The 26,570-nt window shown below is 36.4% G+C and overlaps 1 protein-coding gene across 2 annotated transcripts in view; it reads left to right on the plus strand.

The window, feature by feature from the left end:
• LOC110102745 (phytochrome B) overlaps positions 1 to 26,570 on the plus strand; it is a 41,595-nt gene continuing 15,025 nt past the window's right edge. The window contains exons 1-4 of one of the 2 annotated variants that reach the window (XR_002303870.2): positions 1 to 2,163; positions 2,307 to 3,114; positions 10,376 to 10,669; positions 24,944 to 25,316. Coding sequence is in view for 1 of the 2 variants with exons in the window: in XM_020831205.2 (XP_020686864.1) it covers positions 69 to 2,163; positions 2,307 to 3,114; positions 10,376 to 10,669; positions 24,944 to 25,163 (3,417 nt within the window). In the remaining variant the exon portion in view is untranslated. Of the gene's footprint in view, positions 2,164 to 2,306; positions 3,115 to 10,375; positions 10,670 to 24,943; positions 25,393 to 26,570 lie in introns of those variants that run through there. The other variant, XM_020831205.2, reaches the window with a different exon arrangement.

The raw sequence follows: 26,570 nt of genomic DNA on the forward strand, positions 1-26,570 counted from the left end.
TGGGCTTCAGCTATCACTTGATCAGTTGATCTCTGCCCGCTCTTCCACTCCATCCGAAGTGCCCTTTCATGGCCTCCGGTAGCCGCCGCGGTCTCCTTCCGATACCGTCCTCCTCCGACCCCGCCGAAAACGCAGCCCAACCCGCAGGCTCAGCCGTCAGCAAAGCCATAGCTCAGTTCTCCGTCGACGCCCGCCTCCACGCCGCCTTCGAACAGTCCGCTGGCGGTGGAGCCCGCTTCTTGGAATATTCACAATCCATACTCACCCCTTCCTCCTCCTTCCTTGTCTCTCCCGAACACCACCACATCGCCGCCTATCTCTGCAAGATTCAACGCGGTGGCCATATCCAACCCTTCGGCTGCACCCTCGCTGTTGACGAGCCCTCCTTCCGAATCATCGCTTTCTCCGCCAACACTTCCGATCTCCTCGACCTCAACCACCAATCCGTCCCCTCTCTCGACGATGATGGTGATAAGAAGCCCGAGCCCCTCGCCATCGGCACTGATGCCCGCTCCCTCTTCACTCCGCCTGGCTCAGTACTCCTTGAACGCGCTGCGAACGCCCGCGAGATAACTCTCTTGAACCCTCTCTGGGTCCATTCGAGGAAATCCGGTAAGCCCTTTTATGCCATTCTTCACCGCATAGACGTCGGTATTGTCATCGATCTGGAGCCTGCAAGGACGGAGGACCCCGCACTATCCGTCGCGGGTGCCGTTCAGTCCCAGAAGTTAGCCGTTCGCGCGATCTCCAGTCTCCAGGCACTCCCAGGCGGTGACATCAAGTTGCTTTGTGAAACAGTTGTTCGGCATGTCCAGGAGCTAACAGGCTACGATCGGGTGATGGTATATAAGTTTCACGTTGACGAGCATGGAGAGGTTTTAGCGGAGAGCAAGAGGGACGACCTCGAGCCCTACCTTGGCCTCCATTATCCCGCCACGGACATCCCTCAAGCCTCTCGGTTTCTGTTCAAACAGAATAGGGTTAGGATGATTGCCGATTGCCGTGCGAATCCCGTGAAGGTAATCCAAGATGAGCGCCTGCAGCAGCCTCTCTGTCTTGTGGGCTCGACCCTTAGAGCTCCCCATGGTTGTCATGCGCAGTACATGGCCAACATGGGATCGGTTGCTTCGCTTGCCATGGCTGTTATCATTAACAACAGCGGTGAGGAAGAAGTTTCCAAGAATTCAATGAAGTTATGGGGTCTTGTTGTTTGTCATCACACCTCTCCGCGGTGCATTCCATTTCCGCTTCGATATGCATGTGAGTTCTTGATGCAGGCTTTTGGTTTGCAATTGAATATGGAGCTACAGTTGGCTTCACAGATGTCAGAGAAGCACATTTTGAAAACTCAAACACTTTTGTGTGATATGTTACTTCGTGATTCTGCTGTTGGAATTGTAAATCAGAGCCCTAGTATAATGGATCTTGTTAAGTGTGATGGTGCTGCGCTGTATTATCAGGAAAAATACTATCCTCTTGGTGTCACTCCAACTGAAGCTCAGATCAAAGATATAATTGAATGGTTGCTCACGTTTCATGGGGATTCTACCGGATTGAGCACGGATAGCTTGGTTGATGCTGGGTTTCCTGGTGCTTCTTCCCTTGGGGATGTTGTTTGTGGAATGGCAGTTGCAGCTATCTCTTCAAAGGATTACTTGTTCTGGTTCCGATCACAGACGGCAAAGGAGGTCAAGTGGGGTGGTGCAAAGCATCACCCAGATGACAAAGATGATGGCACCAAAATGCATCCACGTTCTTCATTCAAAGCTTTCTTGGAGGTGGTCAAAAGCAGGAGCTTGCCATGGGAGAATGCAGAGATGGATGCAATATACTCATTGCAGCTTATACTAAGAGATTCTTTCAAGGACACTGATAGAACGAGTGATTCGAAGGCAATGATAAGTGGGCAGTTGGGTGACATGGATGTACAAGGGATCAATGAGCTCAGCTCTGTTGCAAGGGAGATGGTGCGGTTAATAGAGACTGCAACTGTACCGATCTTTGCAGTTGATGCAGATGGCTTAATAAATGGTTGGAATGCTAAGGTTGCTGAACTAATCGGTCTTTCTGTTGAGGAAGCCATGGGAAAATCACTGGTAAAAGATCTTGTATTTGAGGATTCTGCTGCAAAAGTTGAGAAATTTCTTTTCCGCGCCTTAAGAGGTAGACATGGCTGTGATTTCATTTCTGGGATGCTGCTCTAAACACCTGTAAACATGCAAGTGTTTTAAGCCTTTCAATTTATATAGGCACGGAATTGGCATTGCTGATATATTGCCTCAATTGTTTCATCTAAATTTATGCAGGTGAGGAAGACAAAAATGTGGAGATAAAGTTACGAACATTTGGCTCACAGCAACAGAAGAAAGCATTATATGTCATGGTAAATGCTTGTTCTAGCAGGGATTACACTAACGAAATAGTTGGAGTCTGTTTTGTTGGCCAGGATATTACTGGGCAGAAGGCAGTTATGGATAAGTTTACTCACATTCAAGGTGATTATAAAGCCATTGTGCACAGTCTCAACCCTCTGATTCCTCCCATATTTGCCTCAGATGAAAACACTTGTTGCTCAGAATGGAATGTTGCTATGGAGAGGCTTACAGGATGGTTGAGAAGAGATATGATTGGAAAACTACTTGTTGGAGAAGTTTTTGGCAGTTGCTGCCGACTAAAGGGCCCAGATGCCCTTACAAAGTTCATGATTGTCCTCCATAATGCAGTTGAAGGGAAGGAAACTGAGAAATCCCCGGTTGTATTTTTTGATCGAAATGGAAAATATATTCAGGCACTCTTGACTGCAAATCCAAGAAGAGATATGGAAGGCAAAGTTACTGGAGCTTTTTGCTTCTTTCAGATAGCAAGTCCAGAGCTGCAACAAGCTCTTGAAGTTCAGAGGCAGCAGGAAAAGAGATGCTTTGCCAAAATGAGAGAGCTGGCTTACATTTGTCAAGAGATAAGAAATCCCCTGAGTGGGATTCAATTCACAAACTCTCTTTTGCTGATGACAGAGTTATCTGATGACCAGAAGCAATTTATCGAAACTAGTAATTCTTGCACAAGGCAGATGAGGAAAGTTCTAAATTATGTTGGTCTGGAGAGTATCGAGAATGGGTATGCCCATCCACTTTTAGTCATACTTTGAATTAAGCTCTGTCTATTTTTTTATTTTTTATTTCTTCCATATCCTTATATGAAGACGCCTGCATTGTTCGGTTGTTTTGTACATAATTTGGATAGGTTGTACGGTATTGAAGAACCATATTTCAAATCTGAAATCTATATATACATTTACCCTTGATTCAAAATTTTTTTTCCTTGATAGACTTTAATATATAAGAATGTTGGCCATTAAAAGAGAATCATAAAATAAAGTTAAGTATTGCAAAAATGAGGATGCCCAGGTGGATGAGTGGCTTTACACTGATATATTAAATTTGGCCTATGTACAATATCGTAGAGGTAGACTTTAAAAAAAATTGGTTAGAAAGTATTATAATTTACTTTTTGTGGTAGATTTCAATAAGAATTTGACTCCTATTAGGACACAATGGAGAAAAAAGATTCATGTAGCAAACCCCATGTAGTGGGATAAAGGCTTGATGTTGTTGTTGTTATATTGATATGCCAGGAGGGCCCAGAGGAAGCTATTTAAAAGGTTTTTAATCAAGGGGAGTTGTTTAGGACGGTTCCTAATTAAGGGGGATTTGTTTAGGAAGGTTTCCTAATTATATTTATATTGTTTATGAAGGTTTCCTAATTAATGTTTATATTGTTTATGAAAGTTTTCTATATTTAATTATTTAGGAAGGTTTCTTAAATTATATTTAATTTGTTTAGAAATGTTTCTTAAATTATGTTTAATTATTTAGGAAGGTTTCCTAAATTATGTTGAATTTGTTTAGGAAGGTTTTCTAAATCATGTTTAATTTGTTTAGGAGGTTTCCTAAATCTTGTTTATTTGTTTAAGTACTTAAGGAATGTTTCCTTAATTATGTTTAATTATTTAGGAAGGTTTTCTAAATTATATTTAAATTGTTTAGGAAAATTCTATTTATATTATTGTGTTCTTGGGTTATTTAAGGAGGAGCTTTCTATGGTTTTAGGAGCATGTTATTGATGAGTTTTGTGAATGTTTGGTGCCACTATTTTTGTGAGGGATTCTACTGGCGTCTAGAATTTGAGAGAAGGCCCTCCTCTCGAAAGAGGACCGTTTTATCTTGTTTGTTTGTATTTCTTTTCCTATTAATAAAAAATCTATTGGTTTGCTGAAATTTATTGTTTGTTCACTGATATTTTATGTTCAAGTCGTATCAAATTAGTGTTAGAGCGGTGTCCTAGATTGAAATATCATATTTCCTCGCTGATTTCTGCTGACTTTTTCCTCTCCTTTTGCCGAGTTTTGATTTTTGGAGGCCAGATTAATATTAAAGTTGCTGATTTTTGCTATTAAAGCCTTGATCCGAGTACCGATGGCCAGAAGAAGAATTGAGACGTTGGAAAACAGGTTGGAAGTGGAAGTAGGAAAACTACAAGTGAATGCGGGATTGATGAATGAACTTATTGCAACGATGAAAGGAAGGTTTGAGAATTTGGAAGATATGATGAAGAAAATAATTAAGATGCAGTTGAAAGCTTCACTGGCGATTCTTAGGGTTGAACCAAAGGGGAAGGAAATTCCGAAGGAGATGATGAGATAGCTCATGGAGATGCAATCCAAAACCCCATCAACAATTCCAATTGCTTACCCTTATTAAGATTTGATCGGGATTCCCTTGGCCGAACCTAAAGGGAAAGAGATCAGACGGGAATAGTTTGGTGAAATGAGCTCCTTTCATCAAGGGCCACCTTCTAGGGCTCCAAGAAGGGGGGAAGTATGGTTTTTAGTGGGGGGACAGTAGGAAGGGAGTTTTATTGTAGAGGTGGTGGAGTGGTCGACCATTATGAGAGGCTTTTTGGGCAGGTAGAGTGGACGATCAGAGGAGGATGATGGGCCGATCCATGTGGACTTGGTCATGTGAGGCCGATGGAAGAAAAGTGGGAGTTTCATCCTCGATACATGGGGGAAACATGGAGGGATCACAGCGATCGCTGCACTGGAGGAGGAAGAAGCTGCTGGGGCAGTGGTGATCCTAAGGTGAAGTTGAAGATGCAAATAATTGAAGAGAAGAAGAATGAAAGTTCATTAAGTGATGCACAAGCTTCTTTCATGGATAAACTGATCGACAAAGAGAAAAATGTGACTGAAGATGGTAAAGAAATAAACTTGAAAAGCCAAGATGATGGTATTGATCAGGAAATCTACTGCATCACATTACTTGGAGCAACAAAGATTAGTGAAGGTGAGCCAGAAAATCAAAACCATGTAGTTGTCTTTACCATAGAGGAGACTCTTAAGGCAATTGATACGGTACATGATAACTATTTGGAAGAGGCTTTGAAAATGAGGAATCTTTTGAAAGAATTCAATGAAGACCATGGATTGCGCCAACCAACCTTTTTTGGTGTACGTGAGTACATTTTTACAGGAAGTATTTCATCTTTGGGATGGTTCATGTCAACCAAGAAATAAGTTTTGAGACAATTAGACAAAGGGTTCTGGCTACTCCACTGAAGGCCCGCTTCCAATATGGGCATCCAAATATATATGATAGGAATTTTCACATCATTAGCAAGGATTCTCGTGGAATCAACCTAAGTGAGGATATCTTTGCATGATTCAATTCGACATTGAGGCAAGGAAGTATCACTCACCATGAGTATATTCCTGTTGGGAAGGGTTGTGAAGTTGGACTCAACCAAATTTTCCTGTTTGAAGTAAATGTTGCCTGTAGCAATGGAATAACAAATAATTAGCAGAGATATCTATTTCTTGGGCCACCAGTTTGACTTGTTCCACATGTTTTCTTACTACTTCACGACTGTAGGGTTATATGTCAGCTCAATGATGGTTGTTATCATAGTTCACTTTTTCCTCTATGGCAAGCCTTGCCCGTCATTAAGTGGGCTTGAGGCTGCCATAATGAAGTAGGTACTGATGAGAGGAAATAATCATCTGAAGGCTGCTATGACATCTTAATATATCGTCCAACTTGGTCTATTGATGGCCTTACCCATGGTCATGGAGATTGGGCTGAAAAGGGGATTCAGAACTGCATTGGATGATATAATCATCATGCAACTTCAATTGTGCTTAGTGTTCTTTACATTCTTGCTTGGAGCAAAATCCTATTACTTTGGATTTACATTCCTACACGGCGGAGCAAAATATAGAGCTACTGGACGAGGATTCGTTGACGAGAACTCATTGAGCGACATGAAAAGTTTGTAGAGAACTACTTGATGTTCTCTAGAAGTCATTTTACAAAGGGTCTAGAACTTATGTTACCGCTGATTGTTTATAAGATCTACAGATCTACAACTACTGATTCAACAACCTTTATGCTTCTCATTGCATGCATGTGGTTCCTTGTTGCCACCTGATTTTTTGCGCCAAATTTTTTTTTTTTTGGCTTTGAGTGGAAAACAATAGTTGATGATTGGGATGACTGGAGCAAGTGGATAAAAAGTGAAGGCATTGACAAAGATGTTAAAATATTGAAAGATGATATATTCTCTAGAGTGAAGCATGAGTAGATAATGAATGATATAGAACTGGATCATGTGCTAAGTGGTTTTTGATAGGAAGCAAATTTTGTTTTTTAAAACAGATGATTAGGAGACAATTCCCATCCTTACCTCTTGAGGACAACGTGGTTCTTTGGGAGGGGAGTACTGATATGCCAGGAGGGCCTAGGGGAAGATATTTACTAGGTTCTTAATCAAGGGGAGTTATTTAGGAAGGTTCCTAATTAAGGATGAACTATTTATGAATGTTTCCTAATTATGTTTATATTATTTATGAATGTTTCTAAAATTATGTTTAATTGTAAGGTTTCCTAAATTATATTTAATTTATTTAGAAAAGTTTTCTAAATTATGTTTAATTGTTTACTAAGGTTTCCTAAATTATGTTGAATTTATTAGGAATGTTTCCTAAATTATGTTTAATTTGTTTATGAAAGTTTTCTAAATCATGTTTAATTGTTTAGGATTCCTAAGTTATGTTTAATTGTTTAGGAAGCTTTTCTAAATTATATTTAAATTATTTAAGAATGTTCTATGTATGTTATTGTGTTCTAGGGCTATTTAAGGGGAAGTTGTCTAGAATTTTAGGAGCATGTTGTTGATGAGTTTTGTGAGTGGTTGTTGTCCATTATTTTTGTGAGGGATTCTAGCGGTGTCTAGAATTTCAGAGAGAAGGTTCTCATCTCGAAAGATGACCATTGTATCTTGCTTGTTCGTATTTCTTTTCCTATTAATAAAAAATATGTTGGTTTGCCGAAATTTACTGTTTGTTCGCTGATTTTTGATGTTCAAGTCGTATCATATACTTTCATATAGAACCTGGATAGAGAATTGTAAACAGGATAAAGAGTGTCTCTCCAATTAAGTTTGATTTTCTAAATAATCAGGATAAGACTAGTCCACGTGCTGTCTAACACGTAGAAGTGGACCTTTGGTAGTAATTTTTCTTCAAAGGCCCTATATCCAACAAGTACGCCAATTGTATGTGATTTTATGAAGTATAGATGGGATTAGAAAATGAATGCATCGTGAAGTATTACAGGCCTGAGGCGTCCTAAGACATTCACTGTGAGAAGTTAAGATTCTTGGCATGTGTATCGTCACTATATTTTGTTAGTCCATTCGCGATCGACTTATATCTATCACTTGTATGGTTTTCTATAGGGGTGTCAATTTGGGTCGATGGGTCGGGTTCGGGTCGAACCCGAGTTGACCCGGATCTAAACGGGTCAACCCGAACCCGACCCATTTTTGCAAACGGGTCGAACATTTCAACCCGGACGCGACCTGCTCAGGTTGCCGGGTTGACCCGACCCGACCTGGATTTGGCTGAACCGCTGAAGCAGCGCGAGTTCGCGGGACCGCGAGTGTGGCTGTGCGGGATTGCGAGCGCGCCTGCGAGCGGCAGCGGCGGAGTCCAAGTCGCGACTCGCGAGAGTGCCTGCGGAGCGGAGCTGGTGCGGGATGAACACGGGATCCGCCGAGGTGCTGAGTGCGGGCTGGTCGCCTGGTTTGGCTGGACGCGGGATCTGCCGAGGCGCCGAGTGCGGGCTGATCCGGCTTGACGCGGGATCCGCTGCTCCGCGGCTGTGCGGGCTCGCCAGGCTGGACGCGCGCGACTAAGTGACCTGACGCTGACACGACTTCACCACATGACGCAAACGTGACCTGACGAGCTGCCGGGACGCGACTTGAGCAGCGGGATTGCGAAACGGGTCAATTCGAGTTTACCCGCGGGTTGTCGGGTCAACCCGAACCCGACCCGTTTTTCAAACGGATCAAAAATCCGAACCCGGACCCTACCCGTTTTGCAAACGGGTTGACCGAAACCCGGATTTGTTCGGGTCGGGTTTCGGGTCGGGTCAAAAGTTGACACCCCTAGTTTTCTAGTATCGTTGAGATAATCAATTGGATGACTGGTGAATCCCACTTTCAAGTACTTTTCCTTATTCAAGATGGTAGCAGATATGGATGAAAGCAGATAGATTTACTAATAACATGATAACTTTGTAGTGGACGACATCCAAAAATTTCTTTCAGGGTTACTGTGTTTAATATGCTAATTTAAATAAACACTAGCGTGCACTTTTTCATAACTTGATTTCTATTATGGTGTCTTTAATGGGGCACATTTAGAGGATGCTCTAGGAAACAATGACAACTTGGACAGTTTTCATTGTTGATCCAGTTTTCTTACGAAACTTCTTTGGAAAAAATGGTGATTACATATAATAGCCATGTTCATGAGTGCTCTGACTGTTCTAATAATATCTAGCAAATACATCTAATATGTGGGTGATGAAAGCAAAAGCTTCAATAGTTAACTTTTCATTTTATCGAAGGTGGCACAAAAACCCATCTGAAGCTGAAATTAAACTATTTTCCATTATGCTTGAACCCATTTTGATGGAAACTCAATAGAGAGTGAGGTGGTGCTTGATGTTGGTGTGCAAGCTAATTTTATGCTTAAATGATTGCATTGGATTTCTGAAAATTGCCAACACTTTTACCTTAATAAGTGTTATCCATCATGAGAGCTACCTTTCGTTGCATGAATGATAGTTAGATTCATTTTTAGTTTTTGGTGCAACACCAACGCATGCACTCATGCTAGTGATCAAATCACAAAAAAAGCACTGCATCATGATTAAATATCATCACATCAACTTTCAGAATTTTCAATACGAGGTGCTTCAACAAGCATTGGCCCATAGTTTCATTATTGAATTCCAGCATGTGCCGTAAATCAGGTCCCCTTTCCAAAAGAGAGAAAAACAAGCCAATTTTCGCTCTGAATGTTCATGGCCAATCACTTAAAACTAGCTAGCAAGGAGACTAGCTGAAAACACTCCTTTCTTATAATTGGCATACTTGGCCCTTCCATGCGTTATTCTATGTATTTTATTTTATTTGTTTCTTCTTTATAAAGAACATGTATTCTCTCTTTTGGAGAATAGCATATAATATTGAAGTTTGTTTGCTTGGTTACAAAATTTCATGAATACTTGGTGGGCAGATCCTTGGAGAACTTTGTTGAGTTCTCTAGCTTCCTTATTTACATTCTTACAATCTATCCTATCTCTATTTCTTAGCCAACTCGCAAACCTAAACCTGATTGCCCCCCTCTCTTCTTCTACGATCTACAACAACCCTAAATACCTCCATAGTCACTGACCTCCTTCAACATCAAACCCTAATCCTATTGCTTGTAGATTTTGACCTTTTTAGCAAATCCTAAATAATTACCACTCCACATCTACTACCTTTATCACTAAACCCTATCACCTTCTTACCCCCTTTTAGCCATCACTAAACCATATCACCTTCTTAATCCCTCACCGCCAAGGCAATTAAGCACTATACACGAGCCTTTCTCCCTCTTGTAAGCCTCACAAAATAACTTCTCCTCAAGCTATTGCTCTCAGTTTCTGCCCATCTGTCCATGTGCTTTGATTTTATGATCTCTATCTAATCTCCAACCACAACAATGCTTCCCACAATCCCTCCTTACATTTAAAATAAGATCGTGCTTTCTTACATAAAGATCCTTCTTCCACCACCTCATCTGTTCTTCTCCTTGATGCATTCTTTTGATGCTTTTGAAGTCCTCTCCTTGTTGTAAAATGCTAATGCAAATTTTATGCTAGACAAACAAAAATTCTAAAGGGCTTAAGTTTGTTTTCATGATTTTTATGTTGACTGATGTACATCTACTAATTTTTATGTACCTCTTTCTTTTTAATTTCAGTTCATTGGAGCTTGAAAAATGTGAATTTATACTTGGAAGTGTTATAAATGCTGTGGTGAGTCAAGTGATGATTCTATTGAGAGAACGAGACTTGCAATTGATTCGAGATATTCCTGAAGAGGTAAAAATAATTTCTGTTCATGGTGATGAACTTCGAATTCAACAAGTCTTGGCTGATTTCCTTTTGAGTATGGTGTGTTGTGCACCATCACCTGAAGGATGGGTGGAAATCCAGATTAAACTAAGCCTAAAACAGAATTCTGATGGAAGTGATGCAGTACTTTTACAATTCAGGTTTGTGGCTTGACTTCAATTTTCTTCAAATGCAAGTTATCATAGATGTTCTGTTGTATGTTCGAAGGTTAGTAATAGGTTTTGTTTGGTAGTGCTTCATCTTGGTTTTCAAAAATACATTTTTTTTTCTTTTGAAATGAACTTTGGAAATCAACATGTAACAAGTGCACTCTCATACCACTTCATGAGAACATTTGATGCAGAACTACGTATGAATGCAGTCAATTCATTAGGAATTTTCACAACTCTTGATTAGAATAAAATGAAGAAACTAGTAGTAGCTCAAACAACGAAATAAAACGAATAAGTGGTCACACCCGCTTAGGCCAAATCACATAACCAGAAATTTGAGGCTTTCAAAATAAAACAGAAAACAACATTATGCCAAATAATAGTTTCAAATAAAATCCCTAATCTAACAACGAGAGTTAATAAGCACAGAGGCACGCTCAAGACCCTACGTTTACTAAGCTTAGCATGAGCAAGGAGAATCGTCCTTCGTGACTACAATCAAGCACAAGATAAAGTTAGATTTAAGAAATATATTGAAAGGGGAAAAGAGAACATTTGTCACGGTTTGGAGGAGATCCTCCACTTGATGCCTTCAAACTGTTCTTCGATTGCTTCCACCAACGTATCCAGAATACGCTCAATATAATCTTCGACAGTGTGATCGATCCTTCTATTAACGTCAAAGAAGGTTGATTGAAGAATGTCGACGAAACCGTCCTCGTCGTAGGTTAGGCCGTAGTCAGTCTCTGGATCCACCATTCATAGATGCTAGTTAGAAAATCCTCCAAGGATTATTAGCACCCTTGATTAATAGGGAGAGAAAGAAGTTTCTCTCCAATAGAAAATCGGGAAGAGGCTAAGCACAAGTTCCTTTCCCAAAATCTGAAATTAAATTTCAGATTTTAGAAAATCAAGGATGAGAATTCTAGGGGGAGAATCCAATCCTTAAATTCCGGTGGGGAATTAAGTGGAGAGAGAGGGGCGACTATGGAGAGACAGGGCTTCAATTTGATTCCAAGATTGGAGAGCCTTCTTTGGAAATCAAGCTAAATAAAGGTTTAGTAAATTTCTGCTAGGGAGGATGTGGAGGTGATTTAAATTTATTTCCAAGAGGAGTTAGAGGAGGTTTATGAAATAAGTTCCCAAAATTCCCATATAGGGGCCGGCGGCATGATGGAGTAAAGGGGCAATTAATGAGTGCAATTAAGGTTTCTTAATTTAGGTTTTGGACTTAAGAAATATTTATTTTAAATCCAATTGAATTTAAATTTCAAATTAGATCCTAAATAAATACTTTCCTAAAATAGACGAGTTATATTAGGAAGGATTTTGAATTCAAAATTCAATTGAGTTGAAATTCAAATTATCCTAAATTAACTCACAACCCAATTAGGAAACTCAAGAGTGAAAGGGGGCATGGGTAAGGCCGGCGGCTAGGGACCTAGGGCCGGCGGTATGGAGAGAGAGGGGGGGGGGGGGGGGGGCGAATTTCGGGTAGGGGCCATTGGCTTAGGGAAGGGGGAAATCCATGGAGCTAGGTTAGGAGGAGATGATGATTTGGAGTTGGAAGAGGTTTGGATGCAAGGTCGATCGATAGTAGAGGTGGAAGGAAAACAACAAAGGATAAAGAAGAAAACCACGAACCCGGCCATCTCCAAGGTTGGTGGGTGATCCGCTCTCCCTCTCCTAAGGATCTCTCCAAAGTTCTCTCCAAGAACTCTCAAACGCTCTCAAAACACAAGTGTAAGAAAATTTCATAATAATCATTCATTACTCAAAAAAATAGAACAACAGGCTATAAATAGCCTAGTACAAGAGACTCAAGAAATAAAAGACTAAAATGCCCTCGGGGCTTACATACAACACCCCTTTACTAGAAGGGTACAACGGGAAATAAAGGACATAAAACAAAATACAACGACATGAAAATAAAAACAGTACATGATATAAATCAGAAATACAATGACTCGATCGTGGCCGTAGATCGGCAGCCACGTCTCTGATAAACCTTCTAAGATCTGATGTTCCCATCAACATTCTAATGAGAGCAAGCTGATTTTGTGTTTTTTACAACACAACAGGAGCACCATAACATTAAAATGGAATAGAAATATGAAACTATGCTTATGTTGAAGGCATAAAAGGTGATGATTTATGCGTTGTAACTGAGTATTTTATTTTTCATTAGTTTATTTCATGCCAAATATGTTTATAATGTTAGCTCGTATACTGTAGTATTTTGAGAAGTCCATTAGGTCTAACTCAACATTGCATGGTTTCAACTTATCCCATTGAATTCAATCAATACCTACTGAGTTCGTAATAACTTGACAATGCAAATTACTAATTACTACTCACCAATATTTCCTCAGTTTGTTGTTGCTAAGTGTTTCCAATTGTTGTTCCCTCTACTTTCCCTATTGCCTACCTGTTGTTGGTGCTGTTGTGCCTTTTCCTTGGGCTACTAGCACATTTTTTTTACTTCACATCTTTATTGCAGCTGCTGTTTGCAATTCCCGCTACTTGCTTACAATTCCATGCTATAGTTCCATAGGCACGTTGCCTTTATGTTCCTTTGTTGCGCTACTTCTTTGTTTGCCAGGTCATTTGGCAAAACATGAATTGAATTTTTTCTATGGATGGATTTATGCCACTTAAATTTAAGAGGGTTAATTGAGACTTATTATTTTAAGTAGATCTTGGCATATTTGTGTTGTTTTTTTATTTTATTTTGGATCAGTTGTAGGTTCTAAATAGAACTCTTAAGGCATGTAAATTTTATTTAATATGAAATAATGAAAGAAAATTGTTGATTTCTTCTCTCGTATACATTTGCTTCTTGAATTTGTACTTTTCAAGTGTTTCACAAGTATGAATGACAATTTCTGAGGGTAGACTCTTTATGCTAACTTATGGTATGATCTTTTTAGGGTGATTTCTATCCTTGTTCTCGTCTTTTTATTGTTTAGTCTCTGGTTTTGCATTTGTAATTGAAACATTGTAAAGTAAGGTATGTGTTGGGTTCTCTTTTTGAGACTTGAACTTGCTTCATTTTTGAAAATTTCATGTTTTTGCTATTTTCTTTTGAAATTTCAGTTTTGTGTGGATTATTAATTTATCTTTTGGAATAAAAAAAATGCATGAATGTTGTCCTTCCATTAAAGGCAACAAATTTTTTGCTAAAATGATGAATTGGTAATCTCTTGATTGCGATTTTTTCTCATGTTTTCATCTTGTATCTTTCATCAAATTTTTACTAATTATCTTTCATCATATAGTAACACAACCTAGGCTAGTGTGAACATGTCATTTGAAAGTGGGATGAATTATCATGGTTGGTTGACCGATCACCAAAATTATGATTTTATAACTATTTTACAAAATCAATTAAAAGATTTATTAACAAAACTAGATCAAATAAGCACATCCAACAAAAAAACTGAGTGATTTGAGGTGCTGGAAAGTGGAAACTAATCATCTACACCCACAAAATCAAATAATAGATCTTTCCTAAATATGACTCATTCAGGAAATGTTAAACTCACTATGAGAGACATAGTAAAGATAAGCATAATCAGGAATATACCAACAACAACAACATCAAGCCTTTGTCCCACTACGTAGGGTCAGCTACATGAATCATTTTTCTCTATTGTGTCATGTTAAAAGTTAATTTCTTGTTTAAATCTAATAAAGAAAGATCATTTCTAATATTTTTTAACCAAACCTTTTTAGGTTTACCTCTACCTTTCTTAATATAGGTCAAATCTAATACCTCTAGGTCCTCTACTTTCCTAACTGGGTTATCAGAATGCCGCCGTTTTATGTGACCAAACCATCTAAGACGACTCTCTCTAATCTTATCTTTCACTGGATCTACTCCAACCTTTTCACGTATATGCTCAATTCGTATCCTATCTCTAAGGGTAAAGCCACTCATCCACCTGAGCATCCTCATCTCCGCAATACTTAGTATTATGCTTCTCTTTTAATGACCAATATTTGGCACCATAAAGCATTGCAGGCCTCACTATCATCTGATAGAATTTTCCCTTAAGTTTGAGGGGGACTTTTCTATCACACAACAAGCTCGATGCATTCCTCCACTTTAACCATCCAACTTGAATTCCGCTAATAATATCCACATATATTTCACCATCATTCTGAACAATAGGTCCAAGATATCTAAAACGTGTACTCTTATTAATGACTTGATCGCCCAAAGTCACAATCCCCTCATTATGTCTATTATTGCTAAAATTACACTCCATATATTCAGTTTTAGATCTACTCAAGCGAAAATCTTTAGACTCTAAGATTGACCTCTATAATTCAAGTTTACCTTCAACTCCCTCTCTAGTCTTATCAACAAGAAGAATATCATCAACAAAAGGCATACACCAAGGTACATCCTATTGCAAATGTCTAGTGAGAACATCCATGACTAAAGAAAGAATATATGGGCTTAAGGTTGATCCTTAATGTAATCCAACCGAAATAGGAAAATACTTGGTCAAACTACCTTGTGTTTGATCACAAGTAATAGCTCCTGCATACATATCTATCTGTAATGATTTGAATATAAGTGTTATTAACTCCTTTTTTCTATGAACTCTCCATAGCACTTCTCTTGGAACTTTATCATATGCTTTCTCTAAATCAATAACTATCATATGTAGATCATCCTTATTCTCTCTATTTTTCTCCATCAAACCTCTCAATAAATGTATGGCTTCCATAGTAGACCTACCCGACATGAATCCAAATTGATTTAAATTATTATATACTACAACAACAACATCAAGCCTTTGTTCCACTATATGGGGTCGGCTACATGAATCCTTTTTCACCATTGTGTTCGGTTAAAAGTCAAATTCTCATTTAAATCTAATAAAGAAAGATCATTTTTAATATTTTCTAACCAAGTCTTTTTAGGTCTACCTCTACCTTTCTTAACATAAGTCAAATCTAATACCTCAACTTTCCTAATAGGATCATCGGGAGGCCTTTGTTTAATGTGACCAAACCATCTAAGGCGACTCAATCTAATCTTATCTTCCACTGGAGCTACTCCAACCTTTTCACGTATATGCTCATTTCGTATCCTATCTCTAAGGGTCAAGCCACTCATCAATCAATAAATATCATATGTAGATCCTCCTTATTGTCTCTATATTTCTCCATCAAACCTGTCAATAAATGTATGGCTTCCATAGTAGACCTACTCGGCATGAATCCAAATTGATTTAAAGGATTAATGTCATGATTTTTTCGACAAGTTTTACGCTGGCTGTCGACTACATAACGCCACCCTCCACTTTTCTCATCCAGGACTTGGGACCTAGCAATGACAGTGTTTTAAATTATGATATACCAATGCAAATTAAATTATGATAATCACCAACATCAAATTATAATATTGATGAGAATTTAACTTGAAAAATTAAAGTGGATATGTCTACTTACAATGGGAGTTTAGATTGAAGGCTTTCTTTGATGGGGTAATGGATGTGGATATATTCTTTGGTTTACAAACAATATAAGGAGAATGAAATTTAAGATTTGCGAAACTAGAACTTACTAGTTGAGCTAAAATTCCATGAGTAGGTGTAGAACGATATTAACACTCAATATTGTAAAATACCACTATATGGGTTGAAATGATATGCTATTAAATGAAATACTTAATATATGTCATGATTAACTGCTCAATTAGTTGAAGTCATTTAAACTGAGAACTACGACTATAGTATGCATGGATAAATTCAAAGAGTTGTTATTACGTTTAGAAATTAGGAAGGATTTGAACACTAGACTTTATAAATTTAAAACTAGATTAAGACTTGAACTCAAAAGGCTTACAATTTTCCATAATGTTCCTTTCAACTAGCTTTGGATTTTGAGCAAATACCTAGATTTATTGCACCCAAAGACTCTATTCATATGAATGAAATTCCTCTTTCACCAAAGTACTCTGAGCCCAAACAATCATATTGAAGGGAGTGACACCATTAGCAACAATGAATCAAAAGAAACTTTGGTAGCTGCACCATTATTATCCAAGTTTTCTGTGAAGGCTTATTTTAGATCTCTCCAAACGGATGCAATTGAATTTCATAATAGATACCTGCACATTAATATGGAAGCAGATGATAACAAAGTTGATTAGGAGGAAGATGTGCATGAATTAAATAAGAAAATGTGTGATTCTCAGGATGCTTTGATAAAAATTTCTTTTAACATCATTGAGATTTATCATTGTCACTCCTTTAGCCGAGCCTAATTGGAAGAGAACCTCAAAAGTCTAAACTTTAAATGTGTGAAAACTTTGCATGGTTATCATCGACAATACAAGTTGCATATATGTTGTTGCCAAATCATCTCCTGAATGAATGAAAAGTTAAAAGTTGAACCGCATCCATAGCCTTCAATGTAGCTTGAGTTGATAAAATCATAATTTTGTAATCCAAAGTTTTCTAATCCCTGTTCAACTTGCCACACACCAATAAGGCTTGGCGTGACTTCTTGGTTGATGGATATTGTATATGTTATTCTAGGTTGACCTTATTTATTAGATTTAGGTGTGATTCATTTTGGAAAGTCTAATGCTTAGGAGGATTATTTTAAAATCTACTCAGACTGCCATATCAATGATCAAGTGCACAAAATGGACTAAAAATACCTATATATCATCTAAGACAACATGCTTTTGAGAAGAAAAATAATATTGAGGGGATAATTATGCCTTCATAGCTGTGAAATCAGACCAAGATGCAATTGAGAGCATATAAGTGCCCAACGATGCTAGTAATTTGTTCTTTGAATCAAGGAATTATGTCGTACTAAACTATCAGACAAGCTACCAGCACTAGAGGATATTCAACACAATTAATTTAGCTCCAGGGTCATCATAAGCTAATTTATTCGACTATTGAATGAATTCTATGAAACATGTGGAATTAAAAGATAGGTGAACTAGCTATTGAAGATGAATTGGTTTGTGAGATCATGGTCTTTGCACGGTACCTGATTACTCCTAAAAATGAAGGAAATTGGAGAATATGTGTGGATTATCAATCAATTAATTAGATCACATTCAAATATCAATTTTTCGCATCAAGCTTAGATGATATGTTCTATAATTTTCTTGAAAATTGATTGGAGAAGTGGTTATCATCAAGTAAATAGGAGAGGAGAAGATGAGTGAAATATAACTTTCAAAGTAAAAGATGATTTGTATAAATGGTTAATGATTAACTAATGCCTCTCATACTATTATGAGGATTATGAATCATATTCATCAATCTTTTGTTGGAAAATTTGTAGTTGTATATTTTAACAGAATTTTGATTTATAGCAAATCAAGGAAGAAGAATTTAATGCATCTTAGAAAAGTCTCGTAGAAGTTACAATATAAGAAGTTATGTCTAAATCTGAAAAAAGTTATGAGCCTTTATCAAATCTTCATATTCCTAGGATTTATAATGTGCAGAAGAATTATTTATTGATCTAGAAAGTTTAAAAAATAAAATTAAAGATTTGGGCAATGCATGTCATTGGCCCACTATCAGTAGTATTTGGAGTTTCCATGGGTTGATTTTCATTTTTATTGATTCTTTGTTGAATGATTTAGTATTTTCATGGCATAGATTGCTACTTGTCTTGAAAATGGAGAGTCAGAAATTAATGAAATCTGCCAACATTGCCTTCAAAGAAACCTATTAAAGTTCTCGTATTAAGATTGTGATGGAAAACACTTGTAGATCTCAAGTATTTCCTATCAATCTTCGGAAAACAGCGAGAATTCTTCACAAAAATCTGCACAAAATCACGAAAGCAGTAGATAATTTGTATTATTTAATGAAAGGGAAACGGAAAATAGCAAGATACAATTGATCCTCTATTCGAGAGGAGGATCGATCTCTCCCAAATCTCTAGACGCCGCTAGAGCCCAAAAGAAAACCTAAATCTGAGAGATCTCAAGTTTCAGCCAAATTCAAGATGCCATAATCCTAGGAAAACAAAGTATTTAATGCATACAAATCAAAAGGAAATCCCTAAACAGTCCCTACATTCAAATTTCCCTCCCAAATCCCTAAAAAATCCTTGATGTAATCAAAAATTTGGGGAGGGACCCAAATTTTTGATCACAAAAAAGAGAGTCTTTCTAGAGAATAAAAGATTACAATAACTCACAAAAATTAGACTAATTAGACAAAACAAACTTTAATATTATAAAATAAAGAAAGACTTACAAACTTTTAAAATTAAAACGACTTACAAACTTGACTCAATCACTTAACGACACCCTAAAGTTGCTTCACTTTTGAGAAGAAGGATACATATGGAATGGCACTTGCGGAGAGACGAAAGAGATTAGAAGCCCGAGAAGAAAGAGGAGAAGCTCGCAAGCTTTCCTAGAAGAGGAGAGGAAGAAGTGGCATAGCTCGCAAGCTATCCAAGAAAACCCTCAGGTTTCTTTCCAAAAATCACATCATATAACATATAACTTCCTTTTAACAGCTACAAAACATCTACTATTTATAGACCTAAGAAAGAAATACAAATAGCCACTAAAACTTAATTAAAAGCTAATTAAAATAGGAAGATAAAAGGCCAAAAGGCACCTAAAACTGTAGTAGGAATCTTCCCAAAAATCTGTCCAAAAACAGCCCAAAAACTGTTCAATTTCTATCCCAAAAATCTGTTCATATTCCCATATAAAAGCCTTAAATTTCCTGCACAGGAATTCCAAACAGCAAAGCCCCCCTTGTCTACATCAATCCTTCCTTAAATGCTTCGTTGGCTTCGGCGGCTCATGCGGCATCTGCAGGAGGCGGAAGAGTTCCGCCTCCATTTCGTTGAGCCGGTCTAGTATGAACCGGCTGGACTGGTCCAATATTGGACCGGTCTAACAGATTGCTAGATTTTAATAAAAAATTTTAGGTTCCTTAACTCATTATGGTAGGAATTAGGATAAACACCCAAATCTTTATTTTTTTGAAAAAATAAATGATACAAGATATAAATATTTTAATTATGATAGGGAGTTTTATGTTGTTTTTTATTTCTTTTTTATCCAAAAAATTATTTATTGCCCACGGAATCTGTTTTACATTCAAATCAAAAGGCTTTACAATATTTTAGCTCAGAAGAAATGCTAGGATAGAAGCTTGCCAAATGGGTCAATTACTTCAAGAGTGCTTTTTTGTATTAAAACATTGTGCTAAAACTGATAATAAACCCACAGATGCCTTGAGCATTATGGTTATCATTTTGATGCTATGCAAATTAAGATTATGAGTTTCAATAACATTAAGGAATACTGCAGATGGTAAGTATTTCGATGAAATGTACCTCGACTGAACTAGTGCTTGGTCTATGCATATTAAAGATCCCATTTTTGAAGATCTATTTTCAAGTGAACTTGATTCATTTCTATGAGTCTTCTTTATTTTAGATCTATATGGTGGATATATTGTACGGCATTTTGATCAAGATAAAACTAGGATCATGAATGATGATAGATATTACTGGCCAAGTTTAAAATGGGACGTTGTGTGTTTGTTTCATAATGTAGAATATGTCAAACAACTAGAGGCGAGAAATAAAATATTAGGCTTTATACACTGTTACCTATTCCATATAAATCTTTTGGAGGATATGAGTATGGATTTTGTTATAGAATTATTAAGAATGATAAAGAAACATGATTATATTTTTGTAGTGTTTTATCGCTTTTGAAATGACTTTTTTTATTCTATATTCTTTGCTGATGTGTTCCAAATGGAAATTATATTTTAAGTCATATGCATGAGTTTCTTGAAATTATTATATCTGATGCAGACATAAAATTAATTATTTATATTTTGAAAAATATTTGAAAAATGGGAACCCGATTAAAATTTTAAGTACTTATATGGGCTGTCAAATTGAAGGATCAATAGAAGTTTGAGTGTTCTGGTATGCTTTATAACTAAAGAGCACACATATGGGTGAGTCTGATATTACCATTTACCAATGGTGTGTTTATAATATATAATTCATCAAGAAAAAAAGGTTAAAATTATCCTTGGACTATTTATTTATTAATTTTTTTTTTGGGGGGTGGGGACATTTTTCTATCAAACTATCTACAACAACAACTTCAAGCCTTTGTCCCACTACGTGGGGTCAGTTACATGAATCCTTTTTCTCCATTGTGTCCTGTTAAAAGTCAAATTCTCATTTAAATCTAATAAAGTAAGTTCATTTCTAATATTTTCTAACCAAGTCTTTTTAGGTCTGCCTCTACCTTTCTTAACATAAGTCAAATTTAATACCTCTACTTTCTTAACCAGGTCATCAGAAGGCCGCCGTTTTATGTGACCAAACCATATAAGGCGACTCTCTCTAATCTTATTTTCCACTGGAGCTACTCCAACCTTTTCACGTATATGTTCATTCATATCCTATCTCTAAGGGTAAAGCCACTCATCCATCTGAGCATCCTCATCTTTGCAACACTTAACTAAGTATTATGCTTCTCTTTTAATGGCCAACATTCAGGACCATAAAGCATTGCAAGTCTCACCACCATCTTATAGAATTTTCCCTTAAGTTTGAGGGGGACTTTTCTATCACACAATAAGCCCATTGCATTCCTCCACTTCAACCATCCAACTTTAATTCTGCTGATAATATCCACAACTATTTCACCATCATTCTGAAAAATAGATCCAAGATATCTAAAACGTGTACTCTTATTAATGACTTAATCGCCCAAAGTTATAATCATCTTACTATGTCTATTACCACTAAAATTACACTCCATATATTCAGTTTTAGATCTACTCAAGCGAAAACCTTTAGACTCTAAGGTTGGCCTCCATAATTCAAGTTTACCTTCAACTCCCTCTCTAGTCTTATCAACAAGAAGAATATCATCAGCAAAAAGCATACCCCAAGGTACATCCTGTTGCAAATGTTTAGTGAGAACATTCATGAAAAGATACGGGCTTCCTTGAGGTAATCGAACCAAAATAGGAAAATAATTGGTCAAAACACCTTGTGTCTGAACACAAGTAATAGCTCCTGCATGCATATCTTTAATGATTTGAATATAAGCATTATTAACTCCTTTCTTTTCAAGAACTCTCCATAGCAATTATCTTGGAACTTTATCATATGTTATCTAATGTGCTAAATTTAATCCCTTGAGTCCTTGATTCAAATCCAAGATAATCCAACATAGGGACTATTTTAGATTAAATTTGAGGTGTCAAGGACAAAATTGAATAATTGGGACTAAAATGACTTCATATAGGGGTGTCAATAACTGACCTTACCTACCAACCCAATCTAAAAATTTAGGTTCGGGTTGACCTGTTAAATAAACGGGTTGGGTTCAGTTTGACCCATTGATCCGAAAATGACATGTTTAACATATTTTTTTCTTAATTTTTTTACATGTGGGTATAATCACAATATTTTTTTTATCAAATATCATAAATTTTAAAATAAATAAGTTATAAATTATAATTTTTTTAACAAAAATGGGTTAACGGATTAATTTCAAGTCATTCGGGTTGCTAAAAAATTTAGTTTATGTTGGTGTTTTTGCCCCGTTTATTAAATAGGTCGTGTTTGGGTTAGCTGGATTTGAGTCGAGTTCATTTCTAGTCGGCCTCGAACCCGACCCTCGACTCGTTTTGACACCCCTAACCAAGGTTGTGAAAGTTGGACCAGACTACGAACAGGGAGAATGTGATGTTCAGGTTCGATGGTTCAATTAGAGTCGAATCGGGGTTAAACCGATTGGCATAATAAATACTAAAATTATTCAAATATAATAAAAATTACGGAATAATAATATTTTTAATAAAGAATACACAACTATTTTATTAAAACTAATGACCAAGCTCAATTAAGGCTCAACATAAAGCTTATTAAGAAGCTCGATTGCCATTAATGTGAATATAAGTATATGTATATTAGAAATATAATTATATGCATAATAAATAAGTCGTAAAATTAAAAAGTTTAATAATATAAATGCATAAATATAAATCTATTTTTTAATAAGAATAATAATATAATATATAAATCTTATTATATAAAAAAATTATGTTATTAACTTTACTAAATTATATGCATTTCAGCCCAAATTTAAAATCAAGCAATTTGATAGTTTAACACTTTAACTCATGCAGAATTCTCACAGGTTCTTAGTCCCACATCATAGGAGAATTTTAAGTTGTTCTTTTTATGTAGTGTAAAGTACAAATCATAAGCAACAAATAAAGTTGTATGATGTGGCAAGCTAGCCATTTTTTGTTATAGTTAAATTTATTTGCATAAGCATATGCTTTTAAATATATATTTAAATAAAAAAATAATTAAATCAAAATATAATATTAAAATTTTCATTTAAATAAAAATTAATATTTATTGAACCAGCCGGTTTAGCCAAATTAGAACTGGTTCAACGATTTATCGGTTGAACGGGCTATTTCAATCGGTTCGCACTAGTTCAATGCGAATCTAGTTTTCCAACTTGACCAAACTGGCAGCTGGATCGGTTCATGGTTGAACCAGTCGAACCAGTTGGTTTGATTTGGCTTTAAAAACACTGCCTCTAACTCCATGTAAATAATCCAGTGACCATTTTGGCCTTTTTCTCTAAAACATCTCTTAATAGGTTTATATGTATGTGTCCATTTGAAGACATTATCAACTTTGAAATTCCATAGACTTTTATTGAACTTTATGTTATAGAGACGTAGTGAATTTACACAACCCTTTGATTGCATATGCTCGATTTGCATTAAGATATTCGTAGAAACTAACAATTAATTATTTGATAGTTCCAAAATTTTATGTGATGTATAAGAGAAATTTTATGTGAGATTGTAGTTGAAGACATTCTATTTCCTCTGAGACTCCTTTATGCCAACTGTGCTAGTTTCTGGCTTTATTGTTTCTTATGGTTATCCTTACCGTGATGGGTATGAGTATCTTGCTGCTATCCATACAATTTCTCAATTTGGCAAAACAATGGTTTTACGGGTTTCAAGTTGGTGTACGGGCATGACCATTAATTAAATTGGGCAAGCATCAAAGGTCACTTTGCTCTACTTGAATTTTGAATTATTCGAATTTGAAGTGAGCTTATATTGTGCCTATCATATCTACTAAATTATAGATGCATGATCCGTAAATGGATCTTTTGAGAGACATGATTTTATAACTTTAATTGATTAAAAGTTTCCTTTCAAAATTTTAATTTCATATGTGCAAATTGGATGTGTGATTCCTTTAAATATGGTGCAAATATCAAATTCCAAGAATGGTATCTCTTTATAAAGGCTTGAAACCTATTTGTTCTTTGACACTTTAATTCGGCAATTTTTTTTGTATGAAAAGTCGTTATTGGCTTATATTGGTATTGATTTTTTTCCAAATTTAGCTCAACAAAATTATATTTGTTACTCTCTTGCTAATTTCTTTAGATTTATTGAATAATTATATTATTATTTGCATTATAGTTCTTGTATTTGTTGTTTAAATTTAAAGAAATCAAGCTATTGAATTATTTAGTGGGTTGTAATTTGTGAATTCTTGAGTTTTCTTGCATGATTTATATACAACACATCATAATAGTTGTATTAGAAAACATTATATTATTCAATCTTGCATCCGTAATGCTAAAGCGCACCCAAGTTGTCGGGTAAAAAACTTTAAAGTTTTGTGAATTTTCTTGTTGTCAGCCATTCTTTTATTCTCTCTTACACGATAGAAGCCTTTTTGAGTTGGCTAGTAAAGTTTACATTTTAAAATTCTTCTTAAATAGCTCAGTTTCTGGCAAGCTATATCCACCCCTTTACATGCGTTTGAAGTTTAGAAAGACTGATATTTGTGGGCATAAGCATGCTATTTCTTATGTTCCTTGCTCCTTTGAGTTGCTAATGTCTCCCACTTCATTATTTCCATATCAATAAAAGAGGAGCAAAAAGAAGTAACTGTTGGTTTCTGAATCTGTGTTTTTGTTTTTTCAATCTTCAGAATTTCATGCCAGTAATTTAGAGGGTGATTGATAGAACAAAGTTACTTGAGTACATTGTCTGGTTGCCTGTGTACTTCGTGAAAATGAGGGCAATGAAATACATTCTCTGTCTACGCTGTACATTGAATTTCTTTCAATGAAAGAATTCTCTTATAAATTTAATATTCCAGTTAAAAAGCCCGTGTGATTTTAACCTTTTCTGTTCTGCTTTTGAACAGGATAGCTTGCCCTGGTGAGGGATTACCACCAGACGTAGTCCAAGATATGTTCAATAACTCAAGCTGGATGACTAAAGAAGGCCTTGGACTAAGCATTTGCCGGAGAATCCTCGGGATAATGAATGGAGGAGTGCAATATATCAGGGAGTCAGAAAAGTGTTATTTCCTCATCACTATTTGGCTCCCTGTTTCTCAAACGCCAAAAGGAGATCAGAACTAAGTTTCTCAGTGACTTTGGATCTTTTTACATAAAAATGAGGAATATTTTTCCTTCAGATCATACTATTCCATCAACAAGATCAGCAAGCTCCCATGATTTTGTTTGTAGCAGTTGTATAGTAATATATTTACAATATCTTTTGATATTTTTCTGGTAAGTGCAACTAAATTATTTTAATCTTACTCTTGATTCGTTTCTTTTGTATAATGATCTATGAGAGTTGCTTGCATTTTTTGTTTTATACACCAGTAATCGAAGTCAAGTTCATTTTCAAGTTTTATATTCCTTGCTTAGGTCTATCGAACAATTGTGAGCTACAATATCTAATTATGGGAGATGGGCATGATAGTGATTGGGGGTGAGGGGGAATCTTGCAAAGGATAGGGCCCCTCTAGGTCATGGGATCACCTAATAGAAAGATTTAATGCCTAAAACTAGTTGTATATGTGTGAATATATAAATTGAGAACATTAAAAAATGTCTAAATCAAGTATAAATCTCAAGGTATATCATTATCATCATCAGCCTTAATTTTTTGGGTAGATTTTGAGTCCTCATTTTGCATGATTAGTGCTTCATGAGGCGTTAAATTTATTAATTACAAATTTTTTTAAATAACTTGTATTCATATTATTTTTGGTCTACCTTTTTCTTCCTGTTCATTTGACACTAATTTTATTCACTATTATGTTGGATGCATTTTTTTACTCTTTTTGTCTAAACATTCTAAGTCTACTTTCAACTACCATAGCTGATGAAAATCTTATGCTGTTAGAATCACCACACCAAGCATTAATTTGAGCGTAGAGCCTAACTTATTTTTTTAAACAACAACATCAAGCCTTTATCCCACACGTGGGGTCGGCTACATGAATCCTTTTTCTCCATTGTGTCCTATTAAAGGCCAAATTCTTGTTTAAATCTAATAAAGAAAGGTCATTCCTAATATTTTCTAACCAAGTCTTTTTAGGTCTGCCTCTACCTTTCTTAACATAAGTCAAATCTAATACCTCTACTCTCCTAACCGGGTCATTGGAAGACCGCCGTTTTATGTGACCAAACCATCTAAGGTGACTCTCTCTAATCTTATCTTCTACTGGAGTTACTCCAACCTTTTCACGTATATGCTCATTTCGTATCAAATCTCCAAGGGTAAAGCCACTCATCCACTTGAGCATCCTCATCTCTGCCACACTTAACTTAGTATTATGCTTCTCTTTTAATGGCCAACATTCAACACCATAAAGCATTGCAGGCCTCACTATCATCTTATAGAATTTTCCATTAAGTTTGAGGGGTACTTTTCTATCACACAACAAGCCCGATGCATTCCTCAACTTCAACCATCCAACTTGAATTCTGCTGATAATATCCCCATCTATTTCTCCATCACTCTGAACAATAGAT

Source organism: Dendrobium catenatum, unplaced genomic scaffold, assembly GCF_001605985.2.
Source record: "Dendrobium catenatum unplaced genomic scaffold, ASM160598v2 fragScaff_scaffold_1557, whole genome shotgun sequence".
In the NCBI taxonomy this organism is placed as follows: Eukaryota; Viridiplantae; Streptophyta; class Magnoliopsida; order Asparagales; family Orchidaceae; genus Dendrobium; species Dendrobium catenatum.